The sequence below is a fragment of the Solea senegalensis genome, linkage group LG5 (assembly GCF_019176455.1).
Source record: "Solea senegalensis isolate Sse05_10M linkage group LG5, IFAPA_SoseM_1, whole genome shotgun sequence".
Classification (NCBI taxonomy): Eukaryota; Metazoa; Chordata; class Actinopteri; order Pleuronectiformes; family Soleidae; genus Solea; species Solea senegalensis.
Window position 1 is genome coordinate 8,700,162 of NC_058025.1, and position 21,031 is coordinate 8,721,192.

At 42.9% G+C, this 21,031-nt stretch overlaps 1 protein-coding gene across 1 annotated transcript in view; it reads right to left on the reverse strand.

Annotated features, from left to right (window-relative positions):
- The window catches only part of LOC122769842 (ankyrin-1-like), a 90,657-nt gene that overhangs the window by 34,154 nt on the left and 35,472 nt on the right, over nt 1-21,031 (reverse strand). Inside the window, exons 2-3 of the mRNA XM_044026715.1 lie at nt 20,347-20,439; nt 2,301-2,402 (exon numbers count right to left, since the gene is read on the reverse strand). Coding sequence (XP_043882650.1) covers nt 2,301-2,402; nt 20,347-20,439 — 195 coding nt within the window. The remainder of the gene's footprint in view (nt 1-2,300; nt 2,403-20,346; nt 20,440-21,031) is intronic.

Consider the following 21,031-nt stretch of genomic DNA (forward strand, 5'->3'; position numbering starts at 1 on the left):
CCCAGCCTCTTAGGAAATGACCACATGTATACTGTACACACAAACACATAATACAGTGTGCAGGCCATGCCAAAAATGGAAACAACTGGGGTTGTTATCACGACAACTGAAGCGATCACAAAAATTACAGCAGGCAAATACTTACACCAGACACCGGGCATGCAGTGCTCTCTGAGTCAAAGTGGTCATTAGCGAAATCAATTTCTACTGGGATGAAAATCAGGATGTGAACATTTTCATTCGATTAATGGCGGTGAGAGGAGGAGGAGGAAAAAGAGGAAGAGGAGGAGGAGGGGGAGGACGGGAGGGGGATGGCAGGCCGCCGGTCTCGTGGCTGGGAAGAATACGAGCCGTGTGGAATAGGTCTGACCTCACACAGCCTTCCTTCAGCCGCACAGGACATGTGAGGTTGGACCTTTCCCACACCACTGATATTATTCCTCTGAGTGGGGGAGACCACAGCACACCATCACTCTACTGCAGACAGAGGAGAGAAGGAGGGAGGGGAGAGGAGAGGAGAGGAGAGGGAGGGGATGCAAAAAAAAAAGAAAGAAAGAAAAGGAAGATGATTTAGTAAACCAGTAAAGAAGAGAGAGGGAAGTGGAGCAGTTACAGTAGATTGAGAGGGTTAAGAGGAGGAGAGGAGTCACCAAAATAAAGGCAGCGTGCTGATGAGTGAACCATGGGCAGCTGTTTAACTCACACACACACAGACACGACTGCCACGGTCGAGAGAAGTCCACTCATCTGACCCAACACATCAGACTGAACACAAGCATCAGGACAGACTCTCTCAGTGCTCAGGCTGCAACGCTTTTCCAACATAAATATAACCAAATATTCTGCATTACCAAACTAAACTAGCAATGATTAGTGTAAAGCTCTGACAAAAAGGTCCGTAGTTCTCATTTTGAAATGTAAATATTTCTGTTTTCTTCGTTCCCCGTGAAACTATATGATAGATGGGGGCAAACACAATGCACCATATTTTCTGAACATTTAATTAGACTAATTCAAACTGGAAACAGTTTTAAGGCCTCTTTGAGTAGAATTTAAACATTCCTGATTTTGCTGCCACCTGCTGGCAGTGTAGCTCAACAGAGAACAACACTCTGTGGACGGATATCAGCAGATTTCCCGAGAAATGTTTTGTTTTCCCGAATAAAAAAAGCTACGAGACAAATTTGTCACAATGATATAATGTGATGTCCAAGTCAAAGAAGTCAAAGAAGCTGTGTGTTGCAGATCTTTGCATTAACTTTAAAATTTCTAATGATGCATACGATCCAAATAATTAAGTTGAATTGTTAAAAAAAACAAACTTAACGCTTTTAATGACATTTATTTTATGTGTACTCATTCATTGGGGCGCCTCTGATCATCACTATGGAGGGATTCGCCCAGTAATGGCCACTGCACACTGTTACTTAACATAAACTGTGACACTATTATTATATGGGGTCCGTTATAAAAGCCATGAATAGGCCTGAAAGAAATCCTGTCAGCTGAATAACCAGGATTATTTACAAAATGTTGGGGACAGCATAAGTGAATGGAAAGAAAAACCATGACTAAGTTAGATTAATGAGCCAGAGAAATCTCTCTCTCTCTCACACGCACACGCACATACAGTTTTTGGCCATATTTCAGTAGCCTGAGGGCAGCAGTCCTTAACCCACCAGCGCTGCCTTATCCCAAACACTCTGGGAACAACCGTCAGAGTAAAGGAGGCAAGATGGAGGAGACAGGGCGGAGGAGAAGATCCTGCCCCATTTAACACCTTCCCCAGGGTCCCCTGTAAACTCTGCTCGTCACCTTCAGCCACTGATTAACAGTCTAACTGAGCATGCACATGTAAGAGCGTGAGTGAGTGCACAGGCGGATAAATGGGAGCACGAGAGCAAAGCTGTCACCTCGGACACATCATGCAAACTCAACGCACATTTATACACAAGTAATGACACAGCATGTTGTTGTATACATGGACAACAGGTGAGCAGAACCGAGTTAAACATTAGGAAACAACATGTTTCAATTTCACTCAGGACGAACCAGTGAAGAATAATTAATCATTTCACAGTTTCATTACTTAAATTGTACTGAGCTTTCATTTATTCAGTTATGAAGCAGAAAGACAGACAAATAAATCCTGGCAAGATTTAATCATTGGGAAAAAAAATATTATGCAGTATAACTCGTAGATCATTGTTGCTTGTTTCTTACTTTGCGAAGAAGTCAGAGAAAAAAAAAAGTAAGAACTTCAAACCAATGCAGTCCCGGGGAATGTGCAGCTCTCTCACCTGATTCGCTGTATTTATATCTATGCCATTTTTGATGTGTTCCAGGGCCTTGTCCAAGTTGCCAGATCGGGCCGCTCTGAGAAAACTGTTGCCAGCATCTGCCTGCAAAGGAATCGGAGAAAGGGGACAAGAGGGGGGGTAAGGGGGTGAAAGAGAAAGTGAGAGGCACATAAAGTAGAAGAATAGAGAGGGGAAATGGAGAAAGAGTTTGGTTACTATTTTTTTTCCAGACCAAAAAAAACAAAAAAAAAACGTTTAAGGAGTGAAGATGATTTGCCATCAGTTTTCCTCTCATTTCATTCGTCCCCTGGTGTTTTGGAGGGTGCAGGTTGAATAATCTGCATTTGCAGTTTAGTAGCAGGAGCACACAGACTCCCCTGTGCGTGCAAACTGTCCGTTTAGTTTCATAAACATCTTGTCCATGTGTTGCTCTGTGTTGAGTTGATAAGGAAAGTGTGATAAAAAAAAAGTGACGACAGCCTCTACTGCATCAGCTGTGTCAATCTCCGAGTTCATGTGTGTGAAATAAAGAGTGAGGGAACACACGGTGAATCATGACAGACAAGAGAGGATAGTTTGGTGAGTGCTGGGTCGCAGGCCGGCACATGGCACGTCAAGTGTTTTTGTCTGGGTTTGGTGTTGTGTCTGAGGGCTTCGTGGCTGCTGCTGGACGAGGATCACTCATGCGGCACAAGAGAAGATCAGGGTGAGAGAAGAAGAAGAAAAGCCAGCGAGACCAAAGGGAGAACCATGGAGAGGCTGAAACAAACCCTCCCAATCCCTGGGCTTCATTGCCACCTCTCACCGTCTAACCAGCTATCTCAAAATGCTGGTCAGGAAAATAAACAACCATCCAGTCAAACAATGAATGAATGTTTCCCCGCAGACTTCACACACACCAAAGAAACTGCTTCTCCTAAGTTCATAACACAGTGTTTTAAAGCTGCGTCGTCCATTGTGACCGAGGTTGTTGGTCCTCTTTTGACAGAGAGGGAGCGGGGTCTCGGGTGGGAAGGGTAAAAGCTCCAGATGCCTGGACTAATGGCATAGCAACAAATGACACAGCACACACACACTCTGCATGACACCAGCAGGCAGCACAGAGCTGAGTAAAGATAGAGGTCTCGTTCCAAAAAAAGTGGAGATGGATGGCAGGGAAACAGAAAAGCTACAGCTGACTGTCGCCTCTGTGACTCTTCGTCCTCCCGGGTTTCGTGTATCAGTTAAACCTCATATACTAACCAGTAATCTGTGCGTAAAAATAAAGATGCACTAACACATCTGGGGCCTGTGTTCACAGACAGAGAGGCATATCAACCTCTCTTTCTCTCTCTTGCACACACACATATACACACCTGTCACAAGAGTTAGCATCACCATAGTGGGATACATCATGCTTTAAAAGAACCGTTTTGTCATGTAAATCTTTCGCAGAGTGTGTGTCGAGCTTGCTCTGTGTGTGTGTGTGTTTGTGTCCACATGCTAAAATCTGGGGGGATTTGCATCACAAGAGGGGACTGGCGTCAAAAAATATAAACTGTATGCCTGGTGGATTATACGGCGGGGCTTTATGCCAGTGGTCGGTTGTAATGTCACAATGGAGCGAATACATTAAAGTGTTTTGATTATCATAACGGAAAACACAGGAGCTCGTTATTCACGACTGGGAAACGCTAAATGTGAGCGGAGGGCGGCACACGTCGTGCACACAGCGAGCGCAGACTGTTGTTGTGTGACATGTTTACACTGTGCTTTCAGCAGACACAGCTGACGCAGGGAGAGACAACAGCAACTTCACATAACATAGACATGGTTTCAGCATGGTTACACCGTGGTGTCCACTGCAGCACAGGGACACTGCAACCCCCCCTCCAGAAAACACTCATAAATACTCTCCTTAGTACTCTCCTTTTTTCCTCCTGTGTGAGAATTTTCTAGTGCTCTGTCCTGCTTTTGCATGTGTGGAGTGTGTGTGTGTGTGTCTACTTGCGTCAAGAAGTGTGTGTGTGTGCTGTGTGATAAGGACGCTGGAGAGCCGCACCCATGCACTCAAATCAGACGTAAACAGGTGAAGTGCACGTGCATGCAGCACAGACCAGTGGAAAAGATTACGTACGCAGCGGTCTAAAAATGGTCTGTGGTAATTCCTCTGCTACGTGTTTTTTTTTCTTCTTTCTTTCTTTTGCTGGACGCGTGTACGATTTAGATGAATGACTTGCTCTCTCTTATTATTCCCACAGAGAGCAGACGAGCTTCATGGCTCCGGGGCCCAGCACATTAATCATTCTGTTTGGTGCAAAAAGAAACACAACACAATAGCCTAAACTGTTAATAACAGCAATATCAACACACACTGTCCAACGCAGCTGTCCACAGGCTAAGACGGTGCCAGGTTCACATAAGAAATTACCACGTAACATTAGTCCCTTATCTCATCACAGAAAAACCTCCTTTTCTCCTTATCTCATTTTGGTCTCTCCTGTCGCCTCCTTTCACTTCTCTATTCCCTGCTTCTTACGTTTCTCCCTCCCTCTCCCGCCTCCTCGGCTGATGCTGCAGCAGAGAGAATGACATCATCACCTTTGCTGGGCGGACTGCAGTGTTGTGCACATACAGTAAGCGTGTGCAGGCCCTTCAGATTAGACCGGACGAGTCATAAGAGATCGTATTTGTGTAACGTGTGTGTAAAGGAGGGGGTTAAAATATGACAATGTGAGATTAAACAAAAAGGTAAGGCTGTTGGATGGAAAGCAGACTGTCTATGTTAGATCTTCACGGTGTCATCCCGCCATCTGCTTTGCATCTCTGTGGAAGCGGTTTTCATCCTACATGTTTACAGTAGCTGTACTGTATATGCAAACTGTTTAAGGGCTACTTTCAGACCCCGTAATGCTTCTTAATGATCTTCTTTTGTTGATTTAACAGCAAAGAACCAGGCTTTTTTAGTAGGGATGGGAATCGGTATCGGTCAGTGTCGGTCCAATATTGGTCAATATCACTGGATCGGATATCAGATAAAAATGTAAAATCCAACACAATCCATAAAGCATATATGTTGCGTGCTTCACTATGCACGGACTGTAAAAATGTAAATAAAAATCTGCAAAAGCATTTTAGCTGAGTCATGTTTGGGCTGTTGATTCACAAATGTGTTGTTAACAGTGTCATAGTTTCATAAATGTCTAAAATGAATGTATTGGACTAATAACAGTATTGGTAGATACCCGAGTTTGTAATATCGGTATCGGTATCGTTCCATCTCTACTTTTTAGTATAGGTTGCTGTCTACACTCTGACTCCAAAGACTCATTAACTCATTATTTACTATTTTAATATTCATACAAATCAAGCACATTCACTTACTTGAGTTAAGATCAGTTTTAAAGGTTTTTTTTATAGAAAGAAATGAAAGGCCAGAAAAAGCAGAAATTATGGTAAAAAAAGTGAGCAATAAAATGTTTTTAATCATTTTTTACCCCCTAAGATGTAACGCTGGTTTAAAGAAATGTCTGGAAAATATTAATATTAACCTGAAACCAGGACTCTTTTCAAAAGACAAATCCTGGAGCTTTGCTAATGAATGGCAAAGATCAGATTCTGATATGAATCTATGATCTCCTCTCAATAATCACAGCACTTCAATTTCAAATCAACATAAACATTCACAATACAGAGACTCCCTATCTCTCTCACACACACACACACTTGCAGACACAGCACCAGGTGCAAATCATAAATACCTTAAGTGCCACCACAGCTTTTTCGTGCACCCGGCAGAAAGGTGAAAATAAGGTGCATGCGTATGTTCAGCATGTCACCAGATCCTGCCTCACTTGCAGAAATGTTCCTAAACTTTATGCAACATGCAGTTTATTGCACAAGAGCAACAAATTCTCTTTTTTTAATTTCCTCACAAAACTCAATATCCTAACGTATATAGGCTAAACTGTGCGACTGGTCAGTTTCTGTACATTTTAAGGCGACACTGAACATTGCATATTGAAATTGCAGCAGAGTGCTTAAACGGCCATTTAAACGGCCATTTCTGCTGACTTGCGTTTTGTTCTCTGGGAATTGATTTCTTTCTCTGTCCCCTTTTTTCCTTGGGCCTCCATCTCTGCATTTATCTCTCGGGCTGCTGCAGGTCGAGCCGGCTGACGGCAGTTTCCGGGCTACAGATACTTACTGTACAGGTAGTCAGAGTGGAGTGAGTCAGGCTGAGACCCGAGGGACCACTCGGCTACGGGCACATTTACAGGAAGCGAGTGAGCGGGGCCACACGGATAAAGCTGCTGCATTCCCCCACTCAGCACTGTGGACCTGTATGTAAATCTGCCCGTCCAGCTCACCGTTTGTCTGTCTGAGGCAAAGCGTCTTGTTCCATTTTTACTATTTACTTTCTCACACTCACAGCCTCACAGCCCCCCACCCCCCACCCCTCTGGATCCCACTGTTTGTCCCTGCCATAGTCATTGTCTCTTTATATCTTGCCATGCTGCAGCCTCTACGCTTGTAGATGAGATTGTCATGGTTACTGTGATCTCTTGTGGGGATGACAAAGAGGGTGAAAACCACAGGGAGGAGATAGACTTTGAAACCTATGGAGCATAGGATCTGGATATTGTACACATCCTGAATAAAAAAAGATCTGTCTCACATAAGTAAATTCAGTTCAGTTCCATTCATACAATTAAAGTCTAATGCTGATCCAAGCACTAGCACCAAACTTTATGCAACTGATGGCACATCTAGACTGTAAAGAAAGAAAGAAGAAACCCTATGCGGATGTTCAGCAGTGAAAGCACCATTTGTGCATCGTTATGTAAAAAAATGAACATCCATAGTTATACTTTACAATGCGACCCAGCTAAATATACTGTAATTAACTGCTGTTGTGACTTAGTTATAAACAAAAGGGCTTAACCTGCGTACAGAGTGCTGTTATACAACACGTTCTGACTATTTTAAATCAACTATTGGCCACATTTTTCCTGCTCCTTTAGTTCATTTCTTTCCATGATCTTTGGGTAGAGGAAAGGCAAATAAACTTTACTAATTGTATTTGAAAGTGACTTTAATTCATCCTAATATTTACCAGTTGCATTATCTAAAGTAAAATCACACATAAACTTCTCTTAAGTCTTCTCTTAACCCAGGATCATGTGACGCTGTGTCCTGCACCGTCACTACCTAGATTAAGTAGTCTATAGTCTTTAGTGAAACCCACACTAAATGCATCTCATTAATTGACCCCACTAATCAGTTTACTGACCTCCAGTTTACTTACCACAGCTAATCCCGGTCGACATCATACAATCTGAACACCAAACAGAGGCACGAATAAAGTCAAAAACGAGATTAAGGAGGAAAACAGAACTGGATACACACCCACACAAATACGCTTCTTACACTAATCTTGGACACACACACACACATCACAACTTTCAGAGATACTCCCAACAGCAACAAGCTCCCTCCCTGTAAGGGGCTCCATCAAGAGTTTGTGTTTGGCTCTGTCAGCAATAAATACCAATATGTTTTTAATTAAATTAAAAGATAAAGTAGCAAACATTTAGGTTGTCTCTCCAAAAAAGTGAAACTGAGGATGTAAAGGAACTGAAAACAAGCGCAACAGAGAGAGAGGCGCCCAATAATAATAATAATAATAATGATGATAAATGAACAAAGAGAAAATCCAGTACAGCAATATTCATGTGATAAAAGAAATGGATTTAAACCTGGGAACAAAGTCGCTGACAAAAGTGCATCAATGTCTGATGTGAAAGGATAAAGAGCTGCAGGTGCATTACAGCTGAGGAACAGCAGCCATGGAGGTTATAACTGATGAAAACAATGACCAAAAGACAGCAAAAAACAAACAAACAAGAGTGATGGAGAAGCTCACAGGTAGAGAGAGAGAGAGAGAGAAAGAGGTGATATGAAGAGACAGAGAGAGTGACAGAGTATATAGACGTGGTAAGAAGGTGAAGAGGCGACAGGAGAACAGCAGAGTTGTGTGGTACTCACTCCAAAAGTGACCGTCTTGACTGGCATGCCTGTTGGCCCTCCACTCTCTCCTTCTTTCTAATGTTTTCTGTTTCCTTCAAACGCACAGCTGTCTTTTCTGTTGCCCCCCGCGAGTGCTGCCGTACAGGGCACGCAGACCCCTGTTCAACGTAAACACCAACACACACACACACTGCACATATACACACGCCCAGACACACACACTTGAGTAAGCATGGTGGGTGGAGAGAGTTGGGACGGTGGTGGTGGGGGGGACGGGGGCCTGTGGGTTTATCTCTGGAGGAATGCTGCCTGTATCTAAAGACACACATTTGACACACTGTCGCCACACTGACTGATTATTATTTATTCTACTTTTTAAATGTCTCACTTCTCTCTCTCATGATATGGAACGCACTCAAGTGGAATTATACTCATCATAACTGCCAGTGACAGAAAGTAAGAGAAAACTGCAATATTTTTTCTAACTTTGCGACTTTTTGTTGCACCTCAAACTCTACCCCTTCTTCCCCGCGTCACACTCCGTCCGTCTCTGCACACCCTCTATGTTTTGTGACAGTCAGACAATCTTTTTTTTTTTTTCCTTCAGGCAACACCAGAATAACCTAGAGTTACTGTGGAGAATGGGCCCGTTTCAGTCTGTGAGGTGACTTACAGTGACAAAGCGCCCGGTGGAGGGTGGGGGGGGAGTGGTGGTGGTGGTGTTGCTGCCTCTGCCCCGTGACAATGGGCCAGACACGCGGGGTGGGGGGAGAACGGAGGGGCCAGCCTCTGAAAAGGCCCTGCCTCTTTTAATAAAGCGTCCGTCATTCTGCGCTTGAAAAGGCCTCCTTTTCTCTCCCTCTCCCCTCCTCTCTCCCTCTCCCGGGCTAAATGCTGGGAAAAGCACATCGATGCCAAAACCATGCAGAGAGATAAATGCTTGTAGGAGAGGGGAAGAGGGGAAAAGAGGAGGGGAGGGGGGGGCGTGTTGCAGAAAGAAGGCTACGCGCTACTTAGTGCCACTGGACCGTGACCTGGGCAAAAACATCACGTGGGACATCTCTGCCGTCCACAGTATTGAGCTTGGACAGTGACGAGAGCTCGGCTGCCAAAGAATGTGAGGCATGGGTGCGCGGACACTAATGTCCATGAAGACATGACAAATTATCCTGTGGTCTTCCATGAACTGGGAGCGCGAGTCCTACAGAGACTACAGAGCACAGCTCTCCTCCTCCTCAGCTCTGAAGAGACGAAGGAAAACTTTGTGTGTTAGTGTTAAGTGAGTGACAAAGGGAGTTTTGCTCTGGAGGTGTTTGACACTTTCTCTGGAACTCCTTGCGAGTTAAGTAAACAGGTGTATGATAAACTATAGTTGGAGGTGGGATTAAATGATTTGGGTAAAATACCTCATTTCGAGGTGATTTGGAATATAATCTGACAAGCGTTAGTATTCACTTTGAAATAGATTTTGAAGGTTACAACTATTGTAAGGTCTGTATACACAGCGTTGCAGAGAAGTAGAGGACATAGGTTATTGAGGATAGTTTTGGTCATGTGCTGAACTCTTTCCAGTCATGTGATGTAGTCAGTTAATCATCTAAATCTAAGGGAAACAGACTTTAAATGCTCAAAATTTTACTGCGAGTTGTTTGAGAAGATAACACAAGGACAAAGCATCAGGTTTAAGCAGACGGACTCACTGGACGTCCCTCTGCTGTAACTCTGTGCCAGCATGCTTTCTCGTATATTGTCCTGAACAGACAGGAGTCTCGCTGTCAGGGCCTCGGGCCCAGTGTGTTTTCAGGTCATTAGAAAAGTGTCAGTGCCACACTCCTGCTTTTTGTAACTGGGTTAATTTAAGTTTGGGACAGACATGCCCTCTGCACCCCGTGTCACACCCCTCAAGTTTAAGAGCTACAGCTGTCCAACGTGTGCTTGAGCTGCTTTATTGTCCCAATGTCTCGGAGAAAATAAACTACAGGTGAAAAGGCAGGGGAGGAATCATCTGGCCTCTCACTGCCTCCAACACATGCTGATGAAGCAGATGAAGCAATAAATTCTGTGTTTAAGGGTCTAAATTAAAAAAAAAAAAAAGGACACCGGGAGTGAAAATCATTTGTCCAACACCTGCGCATTGACAAGCCCAGCAGGTCTGAGCTGAAGCTGCAGTATTTCCAGCTTTGGTTGGTGCTTCCTGTACTGAACTGATAAAGTTCTCGGTTGGGAGAACAGGTGCAGGTTTGTTAGTTTGATTGTTTAGTAAAGATTTAGGAGGAAAGCACAAGACGCTTTGTGCTTTTCTCATCCTGTCTTCAATGTCGGGTCAAAAGAATGTTAATAACAGCAGGTTTACAACATTATACACAACATGGAGGATGGAAAAGAGCAGTGGCGGAGACCATGATGCACATGGGAACATGATTAATATGGGCAATAAATAAATAAAGAATTATCGGGATAAATATAACTGTATTGTGTGTATTTGTATGGTTTATTTGAATGCTTGGCTTCTAAAGCAGGTCATGGATGTAGACATGTATGCAAGCGCACTTTGCATTACAGTAGTTACGTGATGTTTTGTGCTATCAGGAAAATTCCAACGGTTTCTGAAAGCTAAAAAGTCAGACATTTGGTTATTACGGTAATTTCACTTGTGCCATTTTTCAGGAAGCCGGACAATAAGCGTCTTTGTCGCCAGAGAGGAGAGAGTACCATTTTTTGACATAGACTCAAAAAAATATTATTGTAAATATGATTTATACTGTTCCAATGTTCACATACAGTAAATTGTAAATAACTGCCAGATACTGGCGGTTATTCTGGACTTTTAGCACTTAGTCACAGGACATTTTCTGGTCATTTTCTGGTTAAAAGTCCAGATTTTGAGGGTTAGGTGTTAAAGGGTTAAACACAATCCCAAATAACCACTAAATGTTACTAATTTGGAATTCATAATGATGTTTGCTCAAAATAGCCTAAAGGCCCCCTTGTGGCATTGAGGTACTCCATAACATTAGCCTGCAGCAGAGTATGGGCTGGGCCGGGCTGAATACTGCAGCCCTGGCACAAAACACAAACTCTCTCTCTCTCTCTCTCTCTCTCACACACACACACACACACACACTCTCTCTCTCACATGCACACACGCAGGCCTGTCAATTGTCAGGTGCAGTTTAACTCAGCATTAAACACAGCAGTTTGGAAAGTTCACAGATCATGTGTCAGAGACGAGCAGCTACTGTATGGACTGGGCCACTTCCAGTACATCACCATGCATACGGCACAAAAAAGAAGCCTCAACAAAAGCACATCACATGTGCCTCAGCGCGACAAAGGCAGACTGACCTGTGGAAGACAAAAACGGCAGGTTAGAAAAGCTCAGACAAGGCAGCAAGAGCAGAAGAGATGAAGGCAATAGAGAGGAATGACAGCGGCAATACGTTTGTGCGTGGCCCAGCACGCATTAATCTTCATAAGCGGAGAGGTAGAAGCGTGGATATATAGAGAGAAGGTGTGCAAGAGAGAGAGAGAGAGAAAGGCTCACTGAGAGAATCTGTCTTCACAACGCTGCACATCCCTCTTTCTCTGTGTGTGTGTGTGTGGATGGAATACCTGAGCACGAGCTCAGAACACCAGCTCCATAATTTAAAAACAAGCGCTTTAACCATCACTCACAGCTGGGCTTGAGTCAGCATCACAGGATCCGAGCAGCCAGACCATAATTCAATAAGTCTAGGTTATATATGCAGAGCTGAAGTGGCCCAAGTGTCCGTACTTTTCTCAGACCTTATGTCCCGAAACTGGGAGATTTAAACTACACGAGGACTTTAACCTGCCGGTGTTGAAGTGGGACATAATGTGACTCCACCATAAATCCTACAAACACAACCTCACCCTACTGTTTTGTGATTAAATGTCATCTCTATGATGTCCAACGCTCTCAGGAACTCTGGTGCAAATCTGTGATGGGAGAAGAAACTCTCACGTACACAAAACTATAGCTGTATCGACGAATATCTGCATGACAGCAAAGAGTTCACTTTAAAGGAGATCAAATTGAACAATAAAGTCAGGTATATAATAGATATAGACAAATATAAATTATAAAACCTTAGTAAACAATATAACTACAATTTGAATGAATAACTAAAGAGGTTTGTGTTAAAGGAGTACTTCACCAATTTGCATTTAGCTTTGTATTACTAGAATAGGGCTAGTATTTTTGAAAAATAGTGCTTTCCAACCTCAGTTTCCCTGAGTCAAGAAATATCTTCATTCTTTTCTTTGTTACATGCCCACCAGTGACACTTGGTCCTGTTAGCGCATCTGTTAGCAAAGATGGCGGACACTGTTTATATTCTCCGAATGAGGTCCCGTCCCCCTACGAGTGGGTCTGAAAAGTGCGGAATCAGCGCTGCACTGGTGGGCACCAAAAAAAGAATGAAGATATTTATCGACTCAGGGGAAACTGGGGTTGGGAAGCACAATTTTTTAAAAATACTAACCTTATTCTCAAAGCCAAATTGGCGAATTATTCCTAAGTAGATTTCTTTTGGAGTCGACCAAATAAACTTGCTGAATTTTTCTATTTCCACACTATTTGCATTAAATGATGTTGTGATTCATTTTTTTTAAATCACGTCTCTTGTAAATGACAGATTTGCCTTTTGAAAATCTTGATTTTCCCTTATGGCTTCTCCCTGTCTAAGGGTCACAACAGTGGATGATCCACACTGGATGTCCTTCGTGATACATCCCACTGGGGTCAGTTTAGAGCAGGGGTCTCCTACCTTTTTCTTCTTCTGAGAGCTACAGTACTTTGACTAAATGTTTCTTAAAATTATGCTCATATCTTATTTCAACCCAAACAAACTGAATGAGCTTGAAGGGGGGGATTGGATAAAAATGAAAGCAGGTTTATGTTTGATTATTGAAACCTTTGGCAGGCTACTTGGAAAGGGACTGGGAGATCCTGGTAGCTTGCAAGATACTTGTTGGAGACCCCTGGTTTAGAGTGTCCAATTAACAATGAGCAGTGGGGATTGTGTACCTTTCTCAGGGGTACCCTTGTCCTGGCAGGGACTCAAACCAGCAACCTTACAGTCACAAGCCAACTTCCTTTAATACTTCGCCATTGCTGCCCCTGCCTTGTGTTAAAAAATGGCAGTAAAAACAGCCAGAAACTTGCTCTTGCCACAATATACACTGTAGGGTATATTGTGAATTGGCTCACAATAGTTATTTATCTTTAAAATGTGAGTCCCCACGTATTGGGAAACACTTTCCTAGGCAATTTTGAAAATGAAATATTGTAATATTGGCCTGGCTGATGTATCGACTTTAATGTAGTTACCAAAGTGCAACATAAAGTCACTAAACTAAACAAGAAATGTAATTAATATCAGCTTCTTTAAAAGAAAAAGTTTCATAAATAAACTCTGCTGGCAACTCTACATGTCACCCCAGTCTTTATAGAGTATATAGACCCACAGTAGATCATTACTATTTGGTTTTGGACACTGGCATTTCCAAACATTAGTTTCTCCTCTCTTCAGCGCCGTCCACGCCTCATTTCTCGCCATTAAGAGTGTGGAAGACGAGATGGATGGAAAGAGCAAAAGGTACAGGGCACAGCAAAGCGACGGGCGGACGCCTCGGCGGTAGCTGCGATAATAAATACATTTCCTGTGCGCTTCACTGAGTGTGTGTGTGCACCGTATCTTCTTCCACAGTGTTTGCTGACGGTAAAAAATCTTCATCTGCACAGATTTGCTGAGTCAGATTCTGATTTCTCTCTCACTCACACACACACACACTTCCTGTCATCATGTTATCTACACTGAAGCCGCAGACAGGGACCCATTCAGACATCAACGTATGCACGGCTCTTCATTTGGGAAATAAACAAACACATTTGATGCATCTGCCGCGATGCTTTCCACTTTGATGGTAAACATTTGCCGCCTCAAGGGACAGGCGCCGTACCTGAGATTGACACAGCGATAAATATTGTATATGAGCAATTAAAAGGAGACGCTTTCGTCAATCAGGGGCAGGGAAATCAAAAACAAGATGATAAAACTGACACCGAGTACTCAGCTGCCTCATCGGTCGCCTTAAATGTTGACTAACACACATACAGACCCAGACACACACTCCCAGACAAAACCTGTTCACCTACAGTGCAGAACATGCAGGTACAGAACACACACACACACACACACTCGCTCGTTATCAGTGTTTGCATCTGGCAGCAACCCTTCATACGCAGGCACAGAGTCGAGGCAGTGGTATACTCAAACTGAACACGGCCGTGCAACCTGTCGACCAAACATGTTTGCGTTTCAAGACACTTGGAAGTCGGCGGGAGAAGCTGGTCATCGGTGTGGGGACGCACAGTATAAACACTGGAAGAGGAACACGAGGAGCTGAGGCTTATTTTCACCTGCCTGCTGACCTGAGTTCAGGTCAAGATGAGCCTAAAAACATAGACATTTCTGTTAAACACTGGAAATACAGTAAAGTCAGAGATTTACTGGATTATAAACTACAACTAAAGTTGTTTCCATCACATCTGATCTTTTCTTCACTCAGCTCCTGGTCGTGGAGAGCTGCACTAATATCCTACATCTTTGTTCAAACCCTTTGTTTGAGGCCTAATGATGATAAGACTGCGTGACAGTAACCAAATATTAAAATACACTTTAAATTGTCTGGAACATGAGCTAACTTCTCACTTGATTTATAACACATTTTCTTGAGAAATGAATGATCTCAATGACTACTTTAAGTCACCAAGTTATGATCCCATTTAGGAAAGCGGACGATAAAGCACGGCACATATAAGAGGACACCAGCATGATTAGAGCCCGGCGTCAGGTGACGTCTCGCAAAACCTGGAGGCTTCTGTTTTTGTTTAGAGTCTATGGTTTAATCTAGTGTTGGTAAATTATCCTAGGGAGTCAATAAAACTGTAAAATTATCTTTTTTTTAATTGTTTATGACAGAATTGTGTGTACAATGAAGACAGACGTTTGATTTCCGTGTTCTCCTTTGTGCTGCAACTTAAAAAGAAGCTTCCTGAGATTTTTTATAACCTCAGCAACTTCTTTCTTCAGTTCTTCTTTATTTTTTTTTTACGATTGATAGATTTTACGACTTCCGCATCTAGTCTAGTCTCCATCACTTCTAACTCATTGAGAGCAGGAATATGTTGAATATTGTCCAGGACTGGAACCTCTTTGCCCTACAGATTTGACACTTTTCCGACGACCACTTCTTTTGGAGTATACTTCCACCTCCATCATGCACGCTGCGCATTCACCTTAAAACACATGCACATGCACGCATGCATGCACATTGCTCGTCGCTCCGTTTCTCTCTCTCTCTCTCTCCCTCTGTCAGGTAAACACACAGGAAGGAAGGAAAACCCAAAACGTGTTACAGGATTGTGATGAAATGAGGGGGGGGGAATTGTGCTGGTTTAATTGTTTAAATATTACAATATTGTTTAAAGTGTCATGAGGGCTGATTTGGAGGTTTAAAATATGGGAAACGGAACGCAAATGAACTAAAATACTGCTGAGTTAGGAAAAATAAGTAAAAATAGCATCAAATGATGTCGTGAGTTAAGTGAACATGTAGGAAAAGTCACAAAGGGGAAAAATGAGTTAGCAGCTTAACACTCGCAGGAAATGTTCACACACCTTGACACTTTTAGTGGATGTTGCTCTTCAATTTGGACTTTTAACATCAACAACGCTAAGATATTTTTGTCACATCAGTGAACTGGACGAGATGATATTGACCCTGTAAATTTCTAACTTTTTCTAACACGATTCTGCTTTTTCAGAGGGGATTTTCAGCCCAGTGTTGTGAACCAGCACTGTAAACACAGTCCAGTAGGTGTGGTCTGTATTTATAAAGACATTTAGGTTACAGTTATTTTGCATGGCCTCATTTATCATATCCTTTTGTAGGTCATATTTTCCCCCTCGAGGCATCGCCACAGTGCAAAAAAGCAAGAAAACATCACTTTCTCATTGGTCAGCAAGACGAGCAGAATGCTGCTCTCCTGTCTTCCACCTCAACATGGTATCGGGCCAACTGAGACATTATTACACGACTTTTGCAGTGTTGCACAATGGCAGCAGAGCCCCATCTACCTTAATCCGGAATTCTGTGAAGCTGGTATCAATAACCCTGGGACAAAAAATGAGAGTTACACTATCTGAATACTCCGTGGCCTTTTCACATGTAAATGAAACTCTGCCCCCCCTAGCCGAAACAAATTACAGCCAACTGCTGGTGGCTGGACATGAATGGGCTTCCTAATGTAGTCTGCATCTACAGTGGGCCGGGGAGCAGCTGGAGAACAGAAACTGAGACGGAGGAGAGAATTTATGTGACAGTGCAGAGTGTGACAGTTTGCTTTTTTTCATATTGAGTCTGCCGTGCAGCCGCACTGTGACGAATGGGGCTTGGCTCTGTGAGCATCTGCCTCCAAGGACTCACTGTGGGGTAATTAGAGCTATGGGATGATAAGGGATATTCTCCACTATTAATGGTGGAAAAAAGGGGGCCGGGGCCTTTACACGGACCTCTGACATCTCACAACCGTGTGTGTGTGTGTGTGTGTGTGTGTGTGTGGAGGGGGTGGGGACGGATACGGCATTTGATGAAGCGATAGATTTTTGTGTAAATTAAGCCCTCGGGGGAAAGAGTCACGGTTTGTGTTCCCAGTTTGAGGAGTAGAGGGAGTTTCAATCACGAAGATGCTGAGTGGCCAATCTGCATGACACCAAATGTTTTTGGACTTTCCCAACTCAGAGAACAATACAACTAAGGTGGAGTGAACTTATGGTGTATTCCAACTCATGTTTGTGCCTTCGGGCCTTACTATGTGGAGTTTGCATGTACTCTGGTTTCCTCCCTAAAAGATGCAGAGTTTAACTGGACACTCTAAATTGACTGTAGGTGTGAGTTTGGTATGTGGAGAATAAAGCGATAGATAATTATGAAGTATGCTGGTTTAAGTATATAGTCACTTTAAGATAAAACACATTGTTGGGTTTGTGCAGCCTTAAAATAAGCCTGTTATATATACTTCAGGCAAAGGCATTGCTATATGAAAGCCCACATTAGTTCCCTGATGTGTTGAGAAAGGTGTCCTGAATTTGATGCACTGCTCAGTCTCACCATTAGATGTCACTGATTCTTAATTGCTGCAACTTTAACAAAAGCTAATGTTAAACTGACCCGTTTGTTGTAAACATCTATCACTGTTTAACTTGGGGAAAAACGTACGGGGCTAACACTTTAAATTCAAACAGTAATAACTGACAATTACCATTGTCAGTGGTAATTTAGAGATGGTAAATGATGAATTGGGTCATCATTTATAATACTCTGCTATAACTACAGTCGATGTGTGCACTGTGTGTGCCATGAATGCATCCAAAGGTAACCCAGGGAAGAAGTTACATGTCAGTTGTATCACACACACTGAGACACATTACTACTTTAATGTAGCTTATTAGACGTGTCAGTTGTGAAGTGTAAATAAAAGATCCTTCATATAGATACATCTATAATGTTGGACTCATACATGTCTTAGTGTCAAACAAAAACATCAGTAACAGGAAGAGCTACCTTGTCCGAGAGCTTCATTTGAGCGGTTTCGTGTTTGAGCTAAACGTTAAATGTGATATAATTGTATTTGTGAAGACCGTGCTGCTACTTATTAAAGTCAAATCTCAAACCGTTGCACCTTATGTAAATACTCCCTGTGTGTTACTCTAATTCAAATCTCTATACTCATAACTTAACAGAACCTAGTTGACTGTTTTGTGTTTGCTGACATATGCTTTGTGTGCCTTGAATTCAAAGTGAATGAAGCAGTTTATATCTTGACTTGTAGTTTCAAACGCCACTCACTGTATCTGCTATGACTGTGACTGTGAAAACGGATCTGTTTAGCAGTGAGGGATTATTAGCACTACTGCAGGCCATAATACTTAGCTTTACTTAACTTAGTCTGGTTTTCTGATATAGTGATTGGATACACTATTTTGAATTAAAACCTTTTGATAAATTGCCATTGTTTTGCCCTAAGAAGTAGGGTTACAAGAAGAGGTTGAGAGAGAAGGGATGACCGAGTCATTCTCCACTTGTTAAGGTAGAAGACACTGCTGTTGTTTTCCACTGCTGTGTTGGCTTAGGGCCAGTGAGGTTGACTGGGTTTCTCGAGCCGATCTATCACTGCACCACTTCTTCTCCCTGGGGGACATATTTCCTTCACAAGAATGACACAGGACCACCTCTGTTTACGGCTGTTATTGGTGAAGCAGTTTGGAAACTTTGAAAGGTTGGATTTGTGCCTCTAATGCCACTGGAAATGACTTCTCGTCATTGTAAAAGGATGGCGTTTACTGTCCTGACAGATAAATGAAATGTAAACCTTTACCCATTCATTCTAAAGGGAAAAGAAAACTCAAAACAAAAAGGAAAAAACATGATTGCTCAGTGCACAGTCATGAGCATCACTGTGGGAAAGACAGTACTCCATATTGTTGTGTGTTGGTCCATCAATTACGGTTCACATACGCATCCACTTGCCTTTTATTGTATGTGTAACAGTCACTCAGAGTGTTCAACCTGTCTCTTTTGGTAATTATTTTTCAATGGTTGCTCCATTGTTTGGGAGCAATATGGAGAGTTGCTTTAGGAATTTGACAACGGGCGCAAACGGGAGCTAGGATTTGAGGGGAAATCATCAGGCGGTAGAGTCGTCTAGAACAAGCTCGCCAGCAGCCATATTGCACTTAGATGATCTCTCCTCCATGAGAATATAATGAGAGGTAATGGATTCAAGATCATCCGTCAGATGGGTGCAATAAAACCTTTGGCAAACGTATCCAAGACTGTTTCAACTGATAAAAATCACAAGCACAGAAACATGACAAAACAGCCACAATACACAACACTGACACATCAGAGGCAGGCGCAGACGGAGAGAACCACAACATTTTACAGCACGGCACAGCGGAACCACAACAGACAATACACAAACACAGACTGACACACAGACACAGACACAGACAACACAAGTGGACACTCGGGCCATATTTTACACTGATACACCAATTACAGCCATGCAAGGACAGAAACAAAGCATGCACTCAAACACAGTAAGAGTCTGAACCCCCAACCCCACACACACTCATTTCTCAGTCTTTCACTGTTGCTCTCCCACGTTAAAACACACACACACACACACACACACGCTTCGACTTAATCCCACACATGAACACAGTGGTACACATGACAAGCATACTTTATAAACCAGAAGAACCCACAGGAAAAATACGTGGACTAGTGTCTGTTAACACTACTGTTATCCTGTGCAGTGTGAAATACGTTGTGTGGCAGTTTGAGGAAAAGCGCGAATGTCCATGAAACTTGTATCGTCTATGTAAATGATGTCAGGGCTAGATTTTGCCGGTGGACTCTTGCCATGTAATATGCTGCTTGTCAACAATAACTTCAGAGGAATCAAAGACACTGATATCGATGTGAATATAAATACGGACACACTCAGGTTATGTATATATACATAAATATAAATGTGTGTAACTAAAACAACAACAAAAGAAAAAGGAAAAAGCAAAAAACAACAACAACCACCACCACCAAATGAAAAGAACTCAAATTGGCGAGTTAGTACGATACATCGAGCACGGACAGGAACATAGAAAAAGCTCTAGCCTTGAATCCCATGAAACCTGACTGAATCAGCTCACAGCACAACAGCAACACTAGAAGGTCAAAGGAACCAGAAACTACAATACCATAAGCAACACACCACAAAAACAAGAGGTAATAAAGATAAAAAACAACAGAGGAGCAACAACAGTGACACAAACTTCAAGTGACAAATACAGAATGGTCATAAATACAGAATATATATATATACATATAGATATATATAGAGATATAGAAATAGGAAAAGCCAGATATACGTGTTGCTGATATTTACTTCATCATCATAGTGCCATACTCCTTGGCCATCCGGCATCTCAGAGCTCACACTACTGTCCTGATCGATTAGCCAGCGATGCACGGCGTGGGCCTAAAAGGACATACGACATAAAAACAGAGCCCAGTTAATCGCAACAGTAAGAAGCAGCAAGATGGAGAGACAGAATAGGAAGGGCAGAGGGGGGGAGAGAGAGAGAGAGGAGAGAGCGACAAGAAGAGTGGACAGGGGAAATAAATGGCAAGGAAATGAGAAGGTTTTAAAGACGAACAGGTGAACATTTCTGAGATAAAAGGAGGTGGAGGAGCGAGGAGGGAGGGGCAGGAGGAGGTACCACCGCATCCTGACCCACCGTACCGCGATCCCACCTGTCGCGTAGAACCCACCCTCTCCCTCCCACCACAAAAAAACAAGAGGAAAATCCCCCCCCTGCATGAAAGAGGTCAGTTTTGGATGAGTGCTATGAGTAGTGGATGAGAACATCACACATACAGTGTCGACCGCTGGCCGACGCCACACTGATGATGTGATGGAGGACGATCTGGTGTTGATGGTTTGTGGCTCACAGATGAGTAACTGTAACTGTGGTGGAGCGAGTCCTTCACATCGCGCTTGTGCAAGTGGCGTGAGGGCACGAGAATGTAGTAGTGTAGCCCACTTACTTACCCAGAATTCACATTTAGAC